The sequence below is a fragment of the Musa acuminata genome, chromosome BXJ1-3 (genome assembly GCF_036884655.1).
Source record: "Musa acuminata AAA Group cultivar baxijiao chromosome BXJ1-3, Cavendish_Baxijiao_AAA, whole genome shotgun sequence".
NCBI lineage: Eukaryota > Viridiplantae > Streptophyta > Magnoliopsida > Zingiberales > Musaceae > Musa > Musa acuminata.
In genome coordinates, this window is record NC_088329.1 from 43,164,269 (window position 1) to 43,184,156 (window position 19,888).

General features: G+C 36.8%; 1 protein-coding gene across 12 annotated transcripts in view; it reads left to right on the plus strand.

The window, feature by feature from the left end:
• Positions 1-5,148: 5,148 nt before the first annotated feature.
• Positions 5,149-19,888, plus strand: part of LOC135632804 (uncharacterized) — a 29,529-nt gene continuing 14,789 nt past the window's right edge. For 9 of the 12 annotated variants that reach the window (XM_065141599.1, XM_065141602.1, XM_065141614.1 and 6 more), the window contains exons 1-10: positions 5,151-6,073; positions 7,183-7,716; positions 7,806-7,961; positions 8,031-10,163; positions 10,244-10,360; positions 10,962-11,144; positions 11,235-11,297; positions 12,362-12,433; positions 12,520-12,786; positions 15,599-15,718. In XM_065141599.1, the coding sequence (XP_064997671.1) occupies positions 5,285-6,073; positions 7,183-7,716; positions 7,806-7,961; positions 8,031-10,163; positions 10,244-10,360; positions 10,962-11,144; positions 11,235-11,297; positions 12,362-12,433; positions 12,520-12,786; positions 15,599-15,718 (4,434 nt within the window). In that variant the 5' untranslated portion in view covers positions 5,151-5,284. Of the gene's footprint in view, positions 6,074-7,182; positions 7,717-7,805; positions 7,962-8,030; positions 10,164-10,243; positions 10,361-10,961; positions 11,145-11,234; positions 11,298-12,361; positions 12,434-12,519; positions 12,787-15,598; positions 15,719-19,888 lie in introns of all 12 variants that reach the window. The other 3 variants (XM_065141650.1, XM_065141652.1, XM_065141644.1) reach the window with 3 other exon arrangements.

Below are 19,888 nucleotides of genomic sequence, written 5' to 3' on the forward strand. Positions count from 1 at the left end.
TATTAACTCGAATCACAAAACCCAAAATTTTGTGCTGTGTATGAGTTTGATGATCGAAATCTAAGTAGATTTACATCAACATCACATCTCAAAGAGTATTTATATCATGTCGCTTCATGAATCGATCCAATTATAATATTTTTGACATTTAAAATGTAATATAAATTAACTCATCATCTTTGGTAGTATTTCAAATGTTTTTTTGTTATTTGAAATATATATATATATATATATATATATGTTATATACCTAAAAGCACTATAAGCTTATACAAAAATACAATAAAAATAAAAATGAATTTTATTGGCACAATTAGTAGCCAATTCGCTATATTATTTTCCAAAAAAATGTCGAGTAGATTGAAAATTATAATTACATTCAAAATTATCCAAAGTGGAGTGTATATATCGAGCAATCCGTGCATCCTAAGAAACATGCAAATAATATGGAAATTTCCTACCAAAAAAGCTACGTGCGATCTCGAATAAGATTTCGTGATCCTAACAATTATCTACCGGTCTTTCCCAACTAATAGCAATATGATTCGTCGTGATCAAAACAGCATGCGAGTAGTTGCTTCCGTCCATGAATCGATCGGCATTCGTTTTGATCCTAACAACGCTTGTTAATGTGAGGTGGATAATGATGATGAGAATTATGTGTGTTCCGATCATCCCAAAACATTGGTGGGTGAAAACAAAGCTTAGTTTAGAATGATCGAAATTATTCTCGGATGTTGCTTTTATTGGGCTATTTATATATTATTGTAAATCTTATTAGTATCGTGATCCTTATACTTAAAAATATTTATATTATAATTTTTATAATTCTAAAAATAAAATAAATAATCTTATTTATCTTAACGTTGATATCATGAATTGGATCGACATGAAAGTGATTGGCATTAAGATAATTTTAATATCATTTTCATTTCTAAGGACTTTATCGATTAGAAAATATAATTTCAACTATCTTACGTGTTGAAAACGGAAGGAATGTTGAAATTATCATTTTGCTCATCATCTTGAGCACACGTGATGTTACGTGTTGTATTTCGTCAATGCAGTTAACGATATTACTTATTTCACTTTCAAATTTATAAATATCATAATATAAATTTTTTAAGTATAGTTATTACGATACTAATATGATTCAAGTATAAATAGTAATACGTAATTAGCCCGCTCGAGTGGGTTTAGTTAGATTCAACTCGAAAGGATAAAGAAACATATTAATACAACTTGATTTTTTCTTAGGGAAAAAGAAAACTTTAATTGGAACTAAAACTCAATTTAATAGTGAAAAATTATTTAAAGGAGTTTAACATATTTGGATATTCACAAAAAAAAAAAAAAAACTTAAACCCCAACATAATAAAATCTAATTAGGTTTGAAGATCTAATATAATTGACAGCGTTTGAAATAGAAGTCAATGATTTTGTTGTACTCACCTTGACACAATCATACCAACACGGAGAGGTCACCTCTTATTGCCTTCCAACTCACCCTATAGCCTAAAAAGGGCGTTTGAAGTCTTCACATCACCATGCGATGTGCGATCAAGTCAACTTCTCGTAGTTCAGGCATTCGATAAGAGGAATATTTGTTCGTGTAAGCATTCGTCCAATCAAAATCTCATATTAAGCTAATAAAGAACGATCTATTTTTCTCTGATCCAATCCATTTTTGGATACCATGCCAATGATCATGTTGACTTTAAAGTTCATGAGGATATTGGATATATCATCTCATGTGAAAGGTTGCAAAATGCTAGTAGTCATAGTTTTTGTTATTATAATACCGCTTTTTCGATCAAATGTCACTCCACTACCATGCATAGTTCTTGTTATTATTCATGTCATTGATAGGAATAGCCATTGATATTAAATATCGTCTCATATCAAATATCATATATTATTCTTATTCTCGACATAATTATTCGATGAGGGAATCATTTGTATCAAAGAAACACATGATATTCCTGATAATAATTAAAAATGAGCAATAGTCATTTCTCGGATGTCATTATAATAACAATCGTATATTGATAAGCATATATATTTTTGATCTACTTGTTATGTTAAAAATATGAGATGATCTTCACTAACTCGTGCATTGAAAAAGAAGAATTATCGAATAAGTCTTTGACACTTTTATGTCTTTCAAGAAGTCTCTCACTCAAGAATAAATGAATAAACATGTATCTAATCTTCCACTTGATTTAGTGTGAACAAATGACTTGCTTTTAATGATCTAGAAAATATTATTTTAAAAGTAATTAAAGTTGTTCTTAAAATATTTTAAAAATTATATTTTATTTAACTTGAGTTTATTGAGTAAATGCTTGGAGACATATATACTCTAAATTTTTAGAGAAAACATATCTAATATTAAAATTTATGACATTATATTGTCAAACTTTGAAAAATTATATATATTGAAATTCATTGCGTTCTCATTGATCGTGAATTGGATCGTTTAGTTCTCATTGAGATCCCAACGTTATCAGTTAAATTTGATCCCAACATTAGCAAAGAAAAAATTTGATCCCAAAATTTAGCGATAAATTGTTTGTGTTATCAGTTAAATCAACTCACACTTTTCAATCCAAGATTGTGTTTAATTATCTATTGAAGGAGAATATACTATTAATCAATCATCATCCGACAAATAATTATCACGTGAAGTTTAAATCACTATACACTCATTTTTCTATATGGATAAAAATCTAAAACAATTATCCCCTTTAGTGCTCGAGGTCGAGAGGATCGTTAAAAGTAATTAAATATTATTTTTTATAAAATATTCTATCAAATATAAAAGCTCATATTCAATATATCGAGGATCAATTTGTTTTTACTATTTACGTTCACATGTTAAGGATTACTAGCTTGAACGAGCGTCGAAGAAATCAAATCGAAAAACTATCTTTATATAAGTGATATCTTCAAAACTTGATATTTTTATCTCAGAAAACATCTTACATAAATATATATATATATATATATATATATATATATATATATATGCAAATTTAGATCATATTGACATTTTTTTCCCTCAACAAATCTCGAGCGTCAAACACGGAGGAATTTTTCCCGCCAAAGGCGGTGAGACGAGAGAGAGGATGTTAGCTGTCACCTCCTCCATCAGGGCCTTACACTTTCGTTGCTTTCGTCGCGGTCAAGAAATGGTCACACGACCGATCTCACGGCATCTTTGACTCGCGAAGCGGTGGGAACGAGACGAACAACGCATGAGGACACGACGGGGGTTACCGGTGAGACTGCGATTACTTTGATGACACCAATGACGTGGCACTTGTCATCACCATCCCTTTACTTCCACGAAGACATGCGATTTCTTGTCGCTGTTTTGGGATCGATCCTAATTAGGCACATATTAATCACGCATAGCTCCTTTCCATTTTATCCAATATCTAATTATCGTTAATAAACCTTTCACTATCGAGGATTAAAGTAACATCTGTGATTAGATAACGTGTTGTTGCAGACTTGATGTAGACATGGATGGGAAGTAGCTCTTTTGGCAAGTGGCAAACGTGTGGAATTGGAAGGCGAGGACGACACGGCAAGGAGGCTCTTCTTCGTCCCCGAGGAATAATGAGCCAACTCATCGAGTTCACCGCGAGGAACCATAACATGCGACCGTGCTTTGAGATGCGTGTGATGAATGATCTCGACGAGGATGTCCTCCGGTCTTGGACCGTTTGACCGAGACAGGGAACATGGGTTCCCACACGCAAACCGGTGGGACCCAGAGACTGAGCCAATCTCCCGCCTGTTCCGAAGTTTATAGTAGGAAATGAGAGAATTTGTGGCAATTATAATTGGATGATTTACCAAGAAAAAGTACCACTAATTGTGTTCTATTGGATGATGTATTTATTTATAATTTTTTTTTCATATATAGAGATAAAAATGTCATTGATCTTTAGGTATTTTATCTAAAAATGCTCTTACTTATCGGGTTTAATCCGATAATACATCATAATTAGTTTTTATCTAGTATTTTTATAACCTATTCGTTATCCCTTTTTTTCCGATCGTCTCTTTTATCAATCATTTTTTATTTTCTTTTTTTTTCCTCTCGAGACAATGAAGAATGATGAGTGGAGGAGGAAGATAAGATTATGAAATAATATGGATGAATAGAGAGGAGGAAAGAAAAAAAAAAAGAGAATGAAAGAAATGAGGTAACAGGAAACGAGCGACGATGCCCGACGAGCCGAAGGTGAAGGTGATTGAGCTGTGGTGATGACCGAGGTTGAGAGTAATGATAGAGGGATAATTTTTATTAAAGTGATAAAAAAAATATTTTAAATAAGTGAAAATCAAATAGAGGGACACCATTCAACATATTTTTTAGGTAAAATATTATTGTTATTTCCTATTTATTATTTGATTTTGTGTCAAATTGGTGAAATAAATTAGATGAAATCAATTTTGATTGGTTTGATTTCCTTGTTAATTCTTTATCCAGTCAACTTAACCTCTCCAAAGATTAAGTTAACGTATATATAGTTTTAAAGATTTAAATTTTCTGAAAAAAAAACCCTCCTCTCCTCTCCTGAGAGGGTTAGATTTTATACATACAAGGATGAATTGGTTGTATGTGATCGATTAACTATGATCGACTTCTTCTGGAGCGATCGGCTTAAACTTTTGAGTGAGTATCAATCGATTTGCACGGATCGATATCGCATAACGTAGTCTTGAGCTTTCCGGTACAATTGTACCATGATGATGTTGTTTTGTATGAAGGCGGTGAGCGATTGTCCACTGGAGTCTACGGTGCCACGTGTGGGCTGCATGTCATATTAGGATCCATCGAAATGTGTCCTATTACGTATAAATCGAATTGGTGAGTATTTTTTATTTTCCGATAAATTGTCCATTATAATTTATTTGGAAGCATTTTAAGAGCAAACGCGCAAAAGCCCCCTTTGTTCTTCATCATCATGCACAATAGGTCTCTGAGAGAGCGGAACGGACCACGTGTCCGGCAGTCTAATCCCGCCGGTGCTGTCTCGGGTGAGACAGGAAATGTGACACTCTGTAAGTCGTAAACACTTGTACGGCGCCACGCAAGTAGTTACACAATGGAGTTTTTTTTCGAGGGGGGGAGGTAACCGTGTTTCCTGCACAGCGATAGACAGCCGAGCTTCACAGACCCCGCGGAGACCCCCTCCCTCCGTCGTCTCTGAAATGAACAAAGAACTTGCGTCTCTGTCGAGAAAGAGAGAGAGGGAGAGAGAGGGGCTATGGAAATGGATTCCCACCGAAGACTTGATTCTCTCACCGCTCACATCGCCCTCTACCACTCAGCCTCCTCCAAGGTATCGAACCCTAACCCTAGCCCTCGGGCTGCCGTACTCCGGTGGTTCTCGGGCCTGACCGTCGCGCACCGCCAGTCCGCCCTCACCGTCGCGGACGCCGACTTCCTTCGCGTCCTCCTCCAGATGCTCTCCCGCCTCCGCCGCCGAGGCCACGGCTTCTTCTTCCTCCTCCCCGACCTCCCCTCCCCTTCCCTCCCCTCCCTCTGCTTCCGCCGTTCTTACGGTCTCCTCTCCCGCGCCGCTGCTGCCGACGCCGCCGAGAGGACCGTCGCCGATTCCCTCCTCCTTTTCGCGTCCAGCGATGATTCCCCGCTCCTGGATGCGGCCACGGTGGCGGAGGACCTTGTCTCGGATGTTGACCGCTTCGTGGCGGTCATGGATGCGATCTCTGGTGGGAGGTTCCTCAGAGGGGAGGTGAACGGGTTGGCGGCGCCGTGGGCGGAGATGCCTTGGTTGAAGGACAAAGGCTACTACAGCTTGGAGGCGTTTGTGGCAAATCGGCTTGAGGTTGCTCTGAGGTTGTCGTGGCTTAACTCCCAGGGAGGCAAGAAGCTGAAGGGTGGGAAGGCAGCCAAGGAGAAAGCCTTGACTGCTGGTCTGGCGGCAAATGCTTTTTGGAGGAAGAAAGGTTGCTTGGATTGGTGGGCGGGGTTGGATCCTGGAGGAAGGAAAAAAATCTTTGAGGCCTTCTTGGGGAAGGCAGCTAAATCTCTGGTACTGCTTTTACTGCATTGTCTCTCTAAACACTGCAGTTTGATTTTCATACCAGATTTCGTTTGAAAAGTTCCTGATTGTGCTAGCCGATGTGCCTCTTTAAGCTGTTGAAAAATTTTGAGGACCGGGGTGAATGCTTCTTTTTTGCTTATTTGATGGTTGCTGAATCACGAGAGGCTTAAAGTCTTTTGCGTCCTATGTGGTCTTCTGATTCATGACTTTTATGATATCGGTCTAGAAGTAAAAAATGTCGATAACCATCGTTGCATATTTTGGAAATTTTACCATCATGTTTTTCTTGTATCATTGTCGCTGAAATTTTGCTGTCATGGGGTTCAATACTCCTGGCTCCTGGAAACAGGCAAAGACATAACATGTAAGATTGCTGTTGTTCAGTTGGACAAGGATTCTAAAACCAATTACTGATGGGTCTACGACAGTTTGCTTGAAGTAGTCTGTGTCTAGTTTCTTGATTTAGGGCCTCGTATTAGAAAGAAAATAACTATTTGAGATTGGCTATATGGATCTTTTTCCGTCATTGAGATATATAAAAAGTCATATGTATAGTTACGAGAATTTAAATATTTGTTTATAGTTTCTATTCAAGTCCTATGTCTTCCTTGTTCTCTCCTCATATTACTAATTAGTAATCATTTCTCCTGAGTACATGCTATACCATCTGAAATACTTATCCTTTAGAAATACACCTGAGAAATATCAAGTTGCATTTTCGAAATTATAGTGAACTTTTTGAATTTGTAATAGATGGAGAACATCAGTATGGTGCTTACAAAGTTTGTATTGATAATTAACTACTCAAGCCTTTTTGTTTATTTTGTGCTTAAGGCTGCTCGTCCTGCAGTAGAAAAAATACACTACTTTTGTTATGCATGGTGTTCTTTTGAATTCTCTTTGATCAATAATTGTGACGGCTGTTAATGAGTCTGTATGATATGTTACCCCAGACATGCTCTTTTGTACAACTTTCTCATTTATGATGCTGTAAGTTTGACCAGTAATTGAGAAGGCTGTTGGCCAGTCTGTTTGATATGTTACTCCCAGACAGCTTTTTATACCACCTTTTTATTTACAAAGTTGTAAGTTTTCAGGCAAATGAAATTATCAGGGAGTCAGAACTTGCCTCGTGGAATGAACTTTGTTTTCACAAGCTTGATGGTGAATTCCAACTAAGATATGGTCCCATTCCTTGTTGGATGAGGTCAAAGAAGCCATTCTTCAGTAGGAAGCCAGATTTTTGCATGGACATCATTACCAACACATCTTCTGGAAGGCCACAATCTCTAGCCAAATATTTGAACTGTTTACTAGTAATTCAGGAGATATGTTCTCTTTATCTTAGTGAATATGAAGAAAAGATAATGCTCTTTAGTACACTACCATCTGTTGATACCATTTCTGATTCTATTTTAAGGAAACTACAAAAACTCCTCATGGGTATATATACTAACTATATAAATGTTGAACTTCTGGGAGATGCAAAGTTGAAGACCAATCAAAACAAAAGTCAACAGAAGTCTAACACTGGCTGTCTCAAAGGGAAGAAGAAATCTCGTAGTTCTGGGAAGCCGAGGTCTGTTCCAAAGGCATCCAAAGTTGATTCCACCTCATGCGAAACTTCAGTGGTATTCGCACTGGTCTCATTATTCTTAGTTTGTTTGACCTCTGCATTTTGACATGTCTTACTTATAATAAAGAGTTGCTTAATTGCCAGGGTCATGAATGTGGAGCAGACAGTGCACGTGATAGCACAACTAGGCTTTGTTCCCAAGAGGACACTATTTTGCCAATGGATAATCAGAAGGCTAAAACAACTACTACTACACTGAAAGATCATGGAAATGGGACTCCATCAGCAGAGAACGACACTGTAATTATTTGGACATATATTCTTGTTAATATTTATTTTGAGCTAATAATGCATGTTATTTTCATGTAGGAAAATATTGGCGACTCGTTTGAGTGCAAGAGCCATACCAGTAAGAAGAAAAGTGGAAGAAGAAGAGCTAAAACTAAAAGTAAAATCTCAAGCTCAATGAAAGTTGGATGTCCTGATCTTGAGGATAAAAGATCTGATCTTTCATCCCTTGCTGTGGATATTGAAAGGAAAGAAGCCATTGATCCCTTGTTGAATGGATTAAGTGGTCCAGCAACTGTTACTCCCTTGTTGAATGGATCTGCTATCATTTCTGATCCATCACCAGTAGATAATTCATGTGAGCCTTATCACGAGCCAGGTTTAATGGATGAGAATGGGAATACAGGGTGCATGAAAAAGGATCTTGATCTTCATAATACCATAAACCACTGTGTTACTGGGTTGTGCTTTTCCAAAAGTTCAGACAGATCAGAAATCCACCATGAATGCAAGTGTGACTCACAATCTGCTAATACATTAGAAGTGGTGCCACAAATATCTATGACAAACAGTGCAATCTGCTCTGATGAAACTAGTGCAAATTCTGTTGATCCATCCATGAAGTGTTTAGAGAACGAAAACAGATATCAGGTATCCAATCTTTCTTTACCTATGCCTGAGCCAAGTATTAAAGGCAGATCATATGATTGGCCTGAAACCAAGATTAATAATTCTGAAAATCTATGCAAAATAACTTCACAGTTTGTTGCTTCTTCAATAAACCAAGAAGGTTTTGCAAATGATGATGGTTCTGTAATTCAAAATGATAGTAAAACATGCTATTCATATAATCAAACAAATACTTTTGAAGGAAAATCATATGAGTGGCCTGTCATAGCGCCCCATAATTTTTCATCTTTCAATTCACAGCATGTTCCTGCTGCTACGGAGAGGCTACATTTGGATGTTGGACATGAATGGCCTGCTTACCGTCATCAGTCCTTCCTATGTTCGAGGCATCAGGCAAGGCTCCCTTCCAACGAGGGTGGATGCAACCATATCTTACCACCTCTAACTTTGCCAATGAGTTTTGATTGGCCTCCTATGGTTAAAAGTTGTACTCGATTGAGTCAAACAGTGACTGTAAGCTATGATTCTGGATATAATTCAAGGCTGCAATCTTCATATTGTACAGGTTTTTCGGGTCATGCAGTTCAAAATACTGGTACTTTTAGTGAGAATGACAGAATTCATACTGGAGATATTCTGGATGTATATGATATGAAAAACATATCCGATTTGGCAGAGGATACTGAAAGTTATTGGCTTTCGGAGGAGGAAATAGAGAGTCATATGCTATCTGGGAGGGATTATAATCAGTTTTTTGGTGGTGGAGTGATGTACTGGAATCCTGCTGAACATGTTGGATCAGGTTTTTCTCGCCCACCATCTCATAGTTCTGATGATAGTGGATGGGCTTGGCATGAGGCTGATCTTAACAGAGCTATAGATGATATGGTTGGAGTGCCTGGATTATCTGCTTCATACAATACAAATGGTCTGGCCTCACCAACTGCCACTCAGTTTTGTTCACCATTTGACACCGTGGGATCTGGACACCAATCCGTTGGTTATGCTGTTTCAGGAAATGATATTACTGGGAAGGTTATTAACTCTTCCTCAGTGCCAGATATTCCTGAAGAAAAAGCTCCAAAATCCATGAATAATTCAGCTAGTGTCATTGAAGGAGTGAAAGGAGATACACTTCCATTCTCAATGTTGCGGCCAATCATTGTTCCAAGCATGTCGAGAAGGGGATCCAGATCGGAATTTAAGCTTGGCTATGAACACAAAAGCCCATGTGTGCCTTCTAGTAGGAGGGATGTTCCCCAAATCAAGAGACCACCATCCCCCGTGGTACTTTGTGTTCCTCGAGTGCCTCGCCCTCCTCCACCTTCTCCTGTAGGAGAATCTAGAAAGCGTGGCTTCCCAATTGTTAGGTCTGGAAGCTCAAGTCCCAGACACTGGGGTGTTAGGTTTTCTGATGAAAGTGGTTCTGAGGAAAGTCGATGTTGTTTTGATGGTGCTGAAGTTGTATGGCCTTCATGGGGAAACAAAGGCCTTACCACCAATCCCATGGTTCGGTCAATTCATGGACCTTTATTGACAGATCATCTCATCACAATTCCCCAGCTTGCCTTCGATCAGGAACATGTAAGCAAATATATTTAAAGTTTATTTAGATATCTTTCTTCAAGTATGGCATGATGTTCATTGTAAAAATGATTTTGCAGCCTGATGTAGCTTTACCATTGCAACCTCCAGAGTTGTTGAATTGTTCATCTGCTAAAACATCCTTGTCTATCATGCACAATCTTCTTCATGAGGAAATCGATTTTTTTTGCAAGCAGGTTTGTTGCTTTGAGTAGCCTTATCTTTATTTGTTTTTTCTTTATTGTCGTTTTCTGTGTATAACATATCTCAGGTCCATGATGTTGCATATGTTAATTATTTCACCATTTAATATCATCATCACTTGGTTTTTTAGTTAGTATCGTTCTCTTCTTCCACTCTATCATATATGTATATGTATGTATATATGTATATATGTAACACCATAGAATTAACTGCCAGTTGGACCAGTACCTAAACTGGTCCAACGACTAACACTGGACCATATAGAACAGTGTGGTACCAGTCCGACCAATTACTAGGACCAATATTGGACTGGAATTTACAATACTGGGATTTAAATCCTTGTGTATAAATTCATTGATTACTCATAATGTGTTAGATGCATGGATCTGAATTGCACAAGATTTATAAGCACAATTAATCTTTGTTGACCAATTTGTTTGATTGAATTACGCATGATGTAGCAAGGTTTTGAATTGCATGATTTCCAAGCTCGGTTAATTTTTCTTGACCAACATTTTCATTTCATTTCATTTCTAGATTTTGTTTTGTATTTCCTATATTAATTGCTGGTTCATCATTATTGATATGTCGAAGGTTGCTGCTGAGAATCTGATTAAGAAGCCCTACATTAATTGGGCTGTCAAGAGGGTAACGCGTTCCCTTCAAGTCCTCTGGCCTCGCTCCAGGACAAACATATTTGGTTCTAATGCGACTGGTTTAGCTCTTCCAACTAGTGATGTAGATATCGTGGTTTCTCTTCCTCCAGTGCGGAATTTGGTTAGAAACCTGTGTTAATTGTAGAATTATGCTCATTGTTGTGTAAAAAGAAGATCTGGGTAAAAGATGACAGGTGGGCTTTTTCATCAGGAACCTATCAAAGAAGCTGGAATTTTGGAAGGTCGTAATGGTATCAAGGAAACATGCCTTCAGGTAATTTGGCAATTCATCTCGACCCTATGTTTGGGGATTCTTGTTGTCCAATCTGCTAAAGATTTTGGTATTCCTATTATTAAAAGATTGGAGTGGAGCTGATATGCCGTGTCTATGGTAGTTTCTTATCTTTTTGTAACCATCATTTTCTCACATCCTGTATGTAGCAATGATTTTTCAAATATGTATCTCTGGATCTAGTTTGTTTTGTTTCACCTTAGATAAATGAACATAAAAATTACTCTCTATACTGCTTCTTTTTGATAAATCTAGTCTCAAGTTTGCGTTTAGGATCTTTTCATATGTGCTTTATTTACTATTCCTGTGTGCTTAGAAAAAGTTTAGGCATTTCCACCTCATTGAAGAGCTAAGTTTAATTTATCTTTGGTATTGTGTTATAATCATAAGGGAACTTGTGCACGCTTTGAATTTGTGCATGCTTTCTTGATCAGCAACATTTGAAATATCATTGTTAATATGTGATTTTGCTGCCTGATAATTCTATATCCTGCCATTCATCTAAACTACATGGCTGGAGTTATCTGTATAGCTTTAGCATCCTAGGGCATAATGGGGCATAGCAATTGAGAAGATCATAGTTGATGTTCTGTATGGATAGTAATCTGGTTGAGGATGATCTATTTAGTTAATTTCATCTTACTATGTTTCTTTCAGTTCAGCATGCACTGTTGCTCTATCGGTATCATTGGTTTTGCGTGCTATGTTTTAGTCAGAATTTGAGTCTTCCACTTAAATAGAGAATTAGTGATGATTGATAGACAATATCGGATAACCTTTTATACATCTAAAAATTCTGTCAAAACCTTCTATATGCTTCCTTTTTCTCTTGACAAAGTCTCTCTTTTGAATACTTACCTTTTTTGAGGGACCTTGATTTGTTTTAACTTTTCATGGGGGGACCTTGATTTGTTATAACTTCTCATGTAACTGTGTACAACTGGTGAGGTGGATATGTTGATTATGAAATGCTGGAGTATTTTTGCTAATATTATCTTTTATTTACTATTGTATGATGTTACATTTGAATATCATTCTTTCTCCAGCATGCAGCTAGATACCTTGCAAACCAGGAGTGGGTTAGAAATGACTCCCTCAAGACCATAGAGAATACTGCGGTATGGTTCCCTCTTTCACATATTATTCTTAGTTGTGTTATTATCTTTAAGATTCTTTTTGTCATGTATATCTGTTTTGTTTCCAGATTCCTGTAATCATGCTGGTGGCAGAAGTTCCTGACGACATTGATATTTCAAGAAAGAAATCGTCCATGGTGGATATACCACGAGCACTTTCAAGTATGGTTCCTGGGAGACAATGCAACATTCCTACTACTGATCTTTCTAGTTCAGACTGTACCTCTTGGCCATATTCAAAAATGAAAAAGGATGATAACATTGATGTAAAGTCGATTCGTCTTGATATCAGCTTCAAATCAGCATCACATACTGGACTTCAAACTTCTGAACTGGTAATCTGCATGTTTTGTTGTTATGTTTTAGCAAAGTGGATTTGGATATCCTCCATTTCTTTAAGAAAGTAAAATTGTTATGATCGCATTGATTTCTGCTCTTTTGCATCATATTTTATTGATCGAATATAGGTTGAGTGAGCTTCTTAGGCTAGTTTACATTGAGCTCAAATTTTCAGTATCTAAAGGTTAATTTTCTATTTCTGTATCAAAATCTAGAAATTAATGCTAGAATAATATACTTGGTTGTTTACATGAAACAATTGGATGCATAACATTAACTTTCAGTCGATGATTACCAATTATTTTTGCATCTGAAGTTCTGTGTTCATCACATTGCCAATTATCCTTTGATGCCCTATGGCCTTATCATCACATAATTGCTTTAGTATTATTTTCTGGCAATAGTTGTTTCTTGAAGAATATTTTGGGCTATGATGCATAAATTTTTTTCCCTTTTCTGTTGCTATATCTGGCAAGTAAAGGTTAGCTGTGTCCTTGCTTTTCTTCATCTGTATTGGCATTAGTTTATGGCAATGACTGGATATGTGCATACAATCAATATTGTTTTCTATATAGTGAGCAAGCATAAAGAAATTGGAATTGCCACAAGTGTTGTATCTTGGTTCTCCTTGACAATCAAGGCACATGTAAGCAAGCTTTCTGTCATGGGAGCAGAGAAAGATTTTATTTTACCCTTACAGAGATAGGTTTTTTGTAAGAAGACCAATCTAGATGGAACAATTTATGATGTTTCTGTGCCTTGGTTGCTGTTTCTGGACTGTTGATTTCAAATTGTCCTTTGTAGATGCTAAATAACTTTAGCACTCAAGAGTTATTAACATAAACATGCTCTCATATTGTTGAGGGTGAATAAATTGGCATGGATTAGGGGTGCTAAAACTTATAAATTTTTTTCAAAAGGGCATGACTTTCTGATTATGATGTCTAGAGCAAGTTTTGTTGTACCACCCGAGTTGGTATGGTATGGGCGGCACATACTAGTCCGACTCACCACTGAAACACGGCTTGTATGAGTCCCCCTCGACTTGCCCCAATATTTTGTGTCGGTACACTGGTACATACTGTATCGATAAATCTCTGAGATGTGTCCAGCACTCGAAATGGCGAACCCTGGTCTAGAGTACTAAAGCCGTAAAATTTATTGTCTGTGAACTTAATGCATATGCTTAGAGAAGTACTGGTAATACACTTATTTAAAAGTGTTGTTGGATTAGTAGCAAATGTTGGATATTTTTTGCTTTGACTTTGCACATGGAAGTATAAATACCTTATAAATTATAATAGCTATAATCTACTTTGGAGAAGATAAACATGTGCTTGTAAACATTGGGCCTTCTTATGATAGAATCTGTGCCATGGTTACCATCTACCAGAACACTTGGTTGATTCACCAACGCATGTCGTGGTAGTACTGCCCAGCTTATATGCTGAGAAGAAAATTGTAAGTGTAAGTGCAATCTTTTGGTAATGCATCTGATAGCTGTCACAGTTGCATCAATCCCTTGTGTACCACGTCTTAAGTTCGCAAACTCACCTTTCCCACCAATGAAAGAGGTGGTGACTTTTGTAGGAACTGGCTGACACAAGGGTAGCCTGGTGCATGAGTCTCCGACTAACAGAGATTATAGGAAGGGTTAGTGTATGTAGTTTTACGTCAGCAGAGAGATCGTTTTCATGACTCATATAAGTTGCTTAGGAGAAATGTTATTGTGACACTAGGGTTGGCCCTCGTAGGAATTAGCTAACACATTCCAAAAATTATATGGATTTGGCAAACGTAGATGTGAATTCCTAGAAATTTTAGATATTTTGAATTTATTTATTTGCTGCTAGATTAGGTGTTTCCTTATGCAAAAAATAAAGTAATATAAAATATATTATTAGCTATCTAGATGCGCCTTATTAATTAAGATTTCAACATTATTAATCATGATTGACTTTTTTGAACTTTTAATAATAATTGAATTTATTTTGGAAAGAAACTTTATTTCCAACCTTCTAGATGCAACACCCAAGATTATCTATTTCTGAGAAATTAGAGTATCTCTATGTAGTTCATTTAAAATTCAAAATCTAATTGCAATTTCACTGATATTGTCTACCTCAAGTCTTTTAAGTTTTTTCTAGTAAGCCCAATTTCACTGGTATCATTATTCTCATGGACTTGGTGTACTTATTAGCCTGAAAACATGGATAGATTTGGTCCAAAATCACATGGCCTAGAATGCTTAGTGGCAAACCACCAAGCTTTATTTACCAACCAACTCATCATGAGTCCTAATGTGGGACTGTTGGAGCATGATAATTGGCTGACTTTTAAAACCATGGTTGCCACCTTTATTCTCTCATTATGAAAAATGAATTTGAGGCATTAATTATTGGAGAAAACAAGAGTAAACAAGTTAGGAAAAGCTGAGGTAATATAGTGTTGCTAGCAATTGGCATGGTTCTAATGTCATTGACTTTGAATACATGAGATTTTATTATCATCGTGCTCTTCATATTTGAGTGGTATTGACTTTTCTTTCTTATGTCTGAGAATAAGGAATTAGCAGAAATTTTATCCAACTTCCCTTTCTTAGTTTTCTTCTTGCTTATTGCAATATTTGAAGAATATGTTCTCTGACCGAATTAAATTAATGGAATTGAATTAGTTTGTACTATCCTTTTCTTTTTAAGGACTACAGTAGCAGCTTAAATTGCCGATACATGTAGCACTCACTGAATGGTTAAGGATGATGAGTTAGACAATGTCTAAATGTGTATGACTTATAATTATCATGTGCAGGTTAGAGAACTGACCCAGCAATTTCCTGCTTCTGTACCGCTGGCTTTAGTACTTAAGAAGTTCCTGGCTGATCGAAGTTTGGACCATGCTTATTCTGGTGGTTTAAGTTCATACTGCTTGGTAACTTACATTGCAATTTGTTTTGAATTGTGACTTGAGAAATTGAAGAATTTAGATAATGTCATTGAAATTCATCTCTTTATTGATCCTAATTCCTACATATGCTTCTTTTTTTCTTGTCAATTAGCCTTCGAAGCATGGATTAAATTTCTGTCAGTGATAAATATTATTGCATAAGTATGATTATACATATTAAGGTTTTATGATGTTGAAGCAGTTTGTTGGAAGTAGCTACATGATGCACAAGCAATTGCTATATGTTTATGCATATGCAATAGCACGTTTTCTGTTTTAGAGAACATAATGCAAGTATGCAACCATGATTCACTGAAGTACAGAAATATAGGTAGCAGCTGGAGCTAACGAATGAAATTCAGACATAGATTAAGAAATCACATGACAAAGACAAGGTTTGCAATTTTGTGTAGCGATAGCATATCTGTCAAGGCTCAATTTGTACCATACCAATCCATAGTGTCAGTATGCTAGTACATATCGGGTTTTGGAAAAAGCCTGAAAAATAAAAACTTCCAGGTACAAGGCATGTATTGACCTATACTAGGCATACGAGGCGGTATAGGCCCCATATTGACTATATACCAGATGATACAAGCTCTATGCCAGGTGTACCACTCAGTTTATCTTGGTCCACATACCAATAGGTTGTTAGATTGGTAAATACCCCTGGTGCCAAATTGTACCAAATGGTACTCCAAACCTTGGATCGAGACATTTTATTGACCAACTGAAGCATTATATGGCAACTTAGTTTGGTGAGTGAGTAAAAGAGGCAGAAATTAATGGTGGAGTTTAGATGGAGTAAGAGATCTGATGAAAGGTGGCGAAGGAGGATAGTTGGAGTATCTGGATCCATGGAGAAATCGAAAGTGGTGGTAGCTAGGAAGCAATGGAGTGGCGGACCTCTTCTAGCTTGTCAGATCTATGAAGTACATAAATAAATGCTTCGATAATAATAGTGTACTATCTCCTTTCTATCAATTGTGTTGAAGAAAATGCTCTAGACTAATGATTAGCATCCAAGACGATATTAAGTTCCACTTGAACCCATACAAATGACACTTTTAAGTCATGCGTTGCACTTTCTCTGTCCATGAAAATCTGGCTCGAAATTAAATGTCGCAAGTAGACAAAGGGCAGATGGCATTGCAGATGTAAAACAGTAAGAGAATGGGGGGAAAACAACTTCTAGCAAAATGAAATGTTTGACTATTACATTTCGTGGAGTTTGAGCTTTTCTACGCCATCGAATACAATTTGCTAATGTGACATTGGATCGTTTCTTAAAATGGATTTTGTCATATTTTAGCTCTACTAGAAAGGATAATATATATAGAACAATAAATGTTTACGTTGGAAGAATCGGCGTAATTATGACGGGGAGTTAAATAAAGGAAAGGGGTTTAAGATGGTATGGGCATGTTCATCAGGGACCTATATGTGCTGCTGAAACTTAGTGAGTTTAATAAGATCAATGGTTTGAGAAGAGGCCTAGGAGGATCTGTAAGGCTTTTTCTTAGAAGCAATAAAAAAGAAATTGAGACGATTCTTTGACTAGCGGTTGCCTTCAGCAGAGCTCAAATAGCAGGGAATAAATGATTGCAGCTAACCTCATATAGTTGGGACACGAGGGCTTGTTGTTGTTCTAGTATCATCTATTCTAGTCGACCCCATTACATATGTTCTTATTGTATTTTAATTGACTCTACTGTTCTAGTAACTAGTAACGGGCTCATTACAGATTACCTCATGTAGTTAGCTATCTTTAGTATCCCGATTCTTACACTTTAAAAAGTTACATTGGCATCCTTATAGTTACGAAAGTGAAACATCTAGGTCCATTTACCATAACGATATCGGTTTTACTAATGAAAACACGAAAACAAAGGGCAAAAGGAAAATTTTAACATTTCAGTCGGTGGTGGTGAACGACGACGTTGCTAGGGGTTGCGGGTGGCTGTTGTGGATGTGAAGAGTGACGGTGAGAGGGGAGGGCCGCTCTGCATCTGTGTTGGCACCAACGTTGATGCAAAGCAACGACCGAGCGGCCCTTTTGTCTCTCGACAATTGCGTTGGTGTCGACGCAGATATAGAGCAGCCCTCACCTCTCGCTGTTGCTCTCCTCATCCTTAACAACCACTCGTGGCCTCTAGTGGTGCTGTCGTCTGCCACCACCGACGTCGTCCGCCACCACCTACTGGAACGTTACAATTATCTTTTTGCAATTTGTTTTCGTATTTTTGTTAGTAAAACCAATGATATTAGGGTAAATGGGCCTAGATGTTTCACTTTTATAACTATAGGTATGCCAATGTAACTTTTTAAAATGTAAAGACCGGGATGCTAAAGATAGCTAACTACAGGGGCTAATATGTAATTAGCCCACTAGTAATACTGGGATACAATAAGTCAATAACAATATATGGTTCCTTGTAAACTGTATTCTTCTCATCAAATGGTCGATAATTCTGTCTTCTCTAATAGACTTTGTTTTACTAGTTAGATGTTGAAAGTTGGTTGAAGGATATACCTGATGTTGTATAGGCAATTAGTCATAATTGCTGAAACATGAAGCAAAATGGTTAAATCTTCTGCATGTTGATTGTCATTCCATGAACCTGGTTGTTGTAGTTGGTAAAAAGCCTAATATATGGAGTATTGGACTTTCTCTTTTCTTATCCTTTGTGAGCTGTGTCTGATCGGTACCAATTCTTCAGTTCATTGAATTATAGTTTTCTGTATTAAATAGTACTGATTGGTTCCTGTAAACGGTCACTAGTTCTTTCTTCCCTTAATACAGGACTTAGATTTGTTTTGCAGATGATTACATTGTTGTAAGCCATGTTTACAGGAAAAATGAATTTCTTCCTCAAATTTGAATTTCCTTGAAAACCATATTGTTGAATAGACTCATTCGTCTTAGTGCATGTGGGTAAGATCTCAAATTGGTCCCAAGCTCGTACAGTCCTTGGTTGGACCACTGAGGGTCTCGGTACGTGGGGCATCTTGACAAATGGTATAATGATCAGCATAGACCACAGAGAAAGAGGGAGATCAGAGGGAAGGAGGTTGACAAGGAAGAGGAAGTGGTGATGGCAATGATGGGAGGAGGTAGTGGCGGTGATAGAAGGTGGATGAGGTGGTGGCAAACAACAACTCCCTGATTTTTTAAATGTTATATTTTACCATTTGCATGCCTGTTGTTGAAAGCCAATAGTTGTCCAGGTAAAAAAAATTAAAATAATTAAGAAACATTGGTCTCCAACTAGAACAAGCATATTCACCCAGTCCACATTCTGGAACCAGGTCAGACCGACTGGTCTTTTTAACCATGCTGGGAACTTAGTGATAATCCATTACAAGTCATACTATGGTTGTCCAGTTTACGTGCTGGATTCAAGTTAGATTTATTAATACCGGATCTCTTTTCTGAACCTTGCATGTGGGGAACTTGGTGGAAATTGTCCTGTGGTTCCCAAATAATAGACATTGTTTGGCAGCCAAGGAAAAATCTGAAAAAGTGATGGGACGAAGTTAAAAGATGATTTGGGGGTTCACAAGTGTTCCCAAAATTCAAAAGGAGGATCCATCAATCTTCACTAAGAAACAACCACATGTTTACTTCAAAAAATTGGGATCAACTAAAAATGAGTATCATGAAAGATATATGACCAGTCCAACTTAGTTGCTCTGGAAAGCAAACATACTCAATTCAAAGAGGAAAAATGTCAATTTAGAAGAAAAAACTGTCATTTTTGAAGTTTGAACTACGTTGGTTCATTACTACTCAAATCTATATAGATATTTTAAAACTGGTCCTTTCTATTTTTATAAAATATTATAGGTGCTTCTTGATGAATGAAGGGGAATTTAAATAATCAAAAGAGAAGTACATATGAGACTAATCGATCAAAATTTTATAGTTATGAAATTTTTATATTTTATTTTTTGCAATAAATACCTGTGTTTTTTTTTATCTACTTTGATTAATTTTTCTGTTTATTACAATTTTGTAGTAATTGTTTTATGTCCCCACTTTTGCATTATTTATTTAGACCAGCCATTACTTATGCTGAATATGGTACTAAGAAGTTGCATTTTTTAGTGGTAGAATCAAGAATGATCTTGGGATCGCCTATAGAATTTGGGATT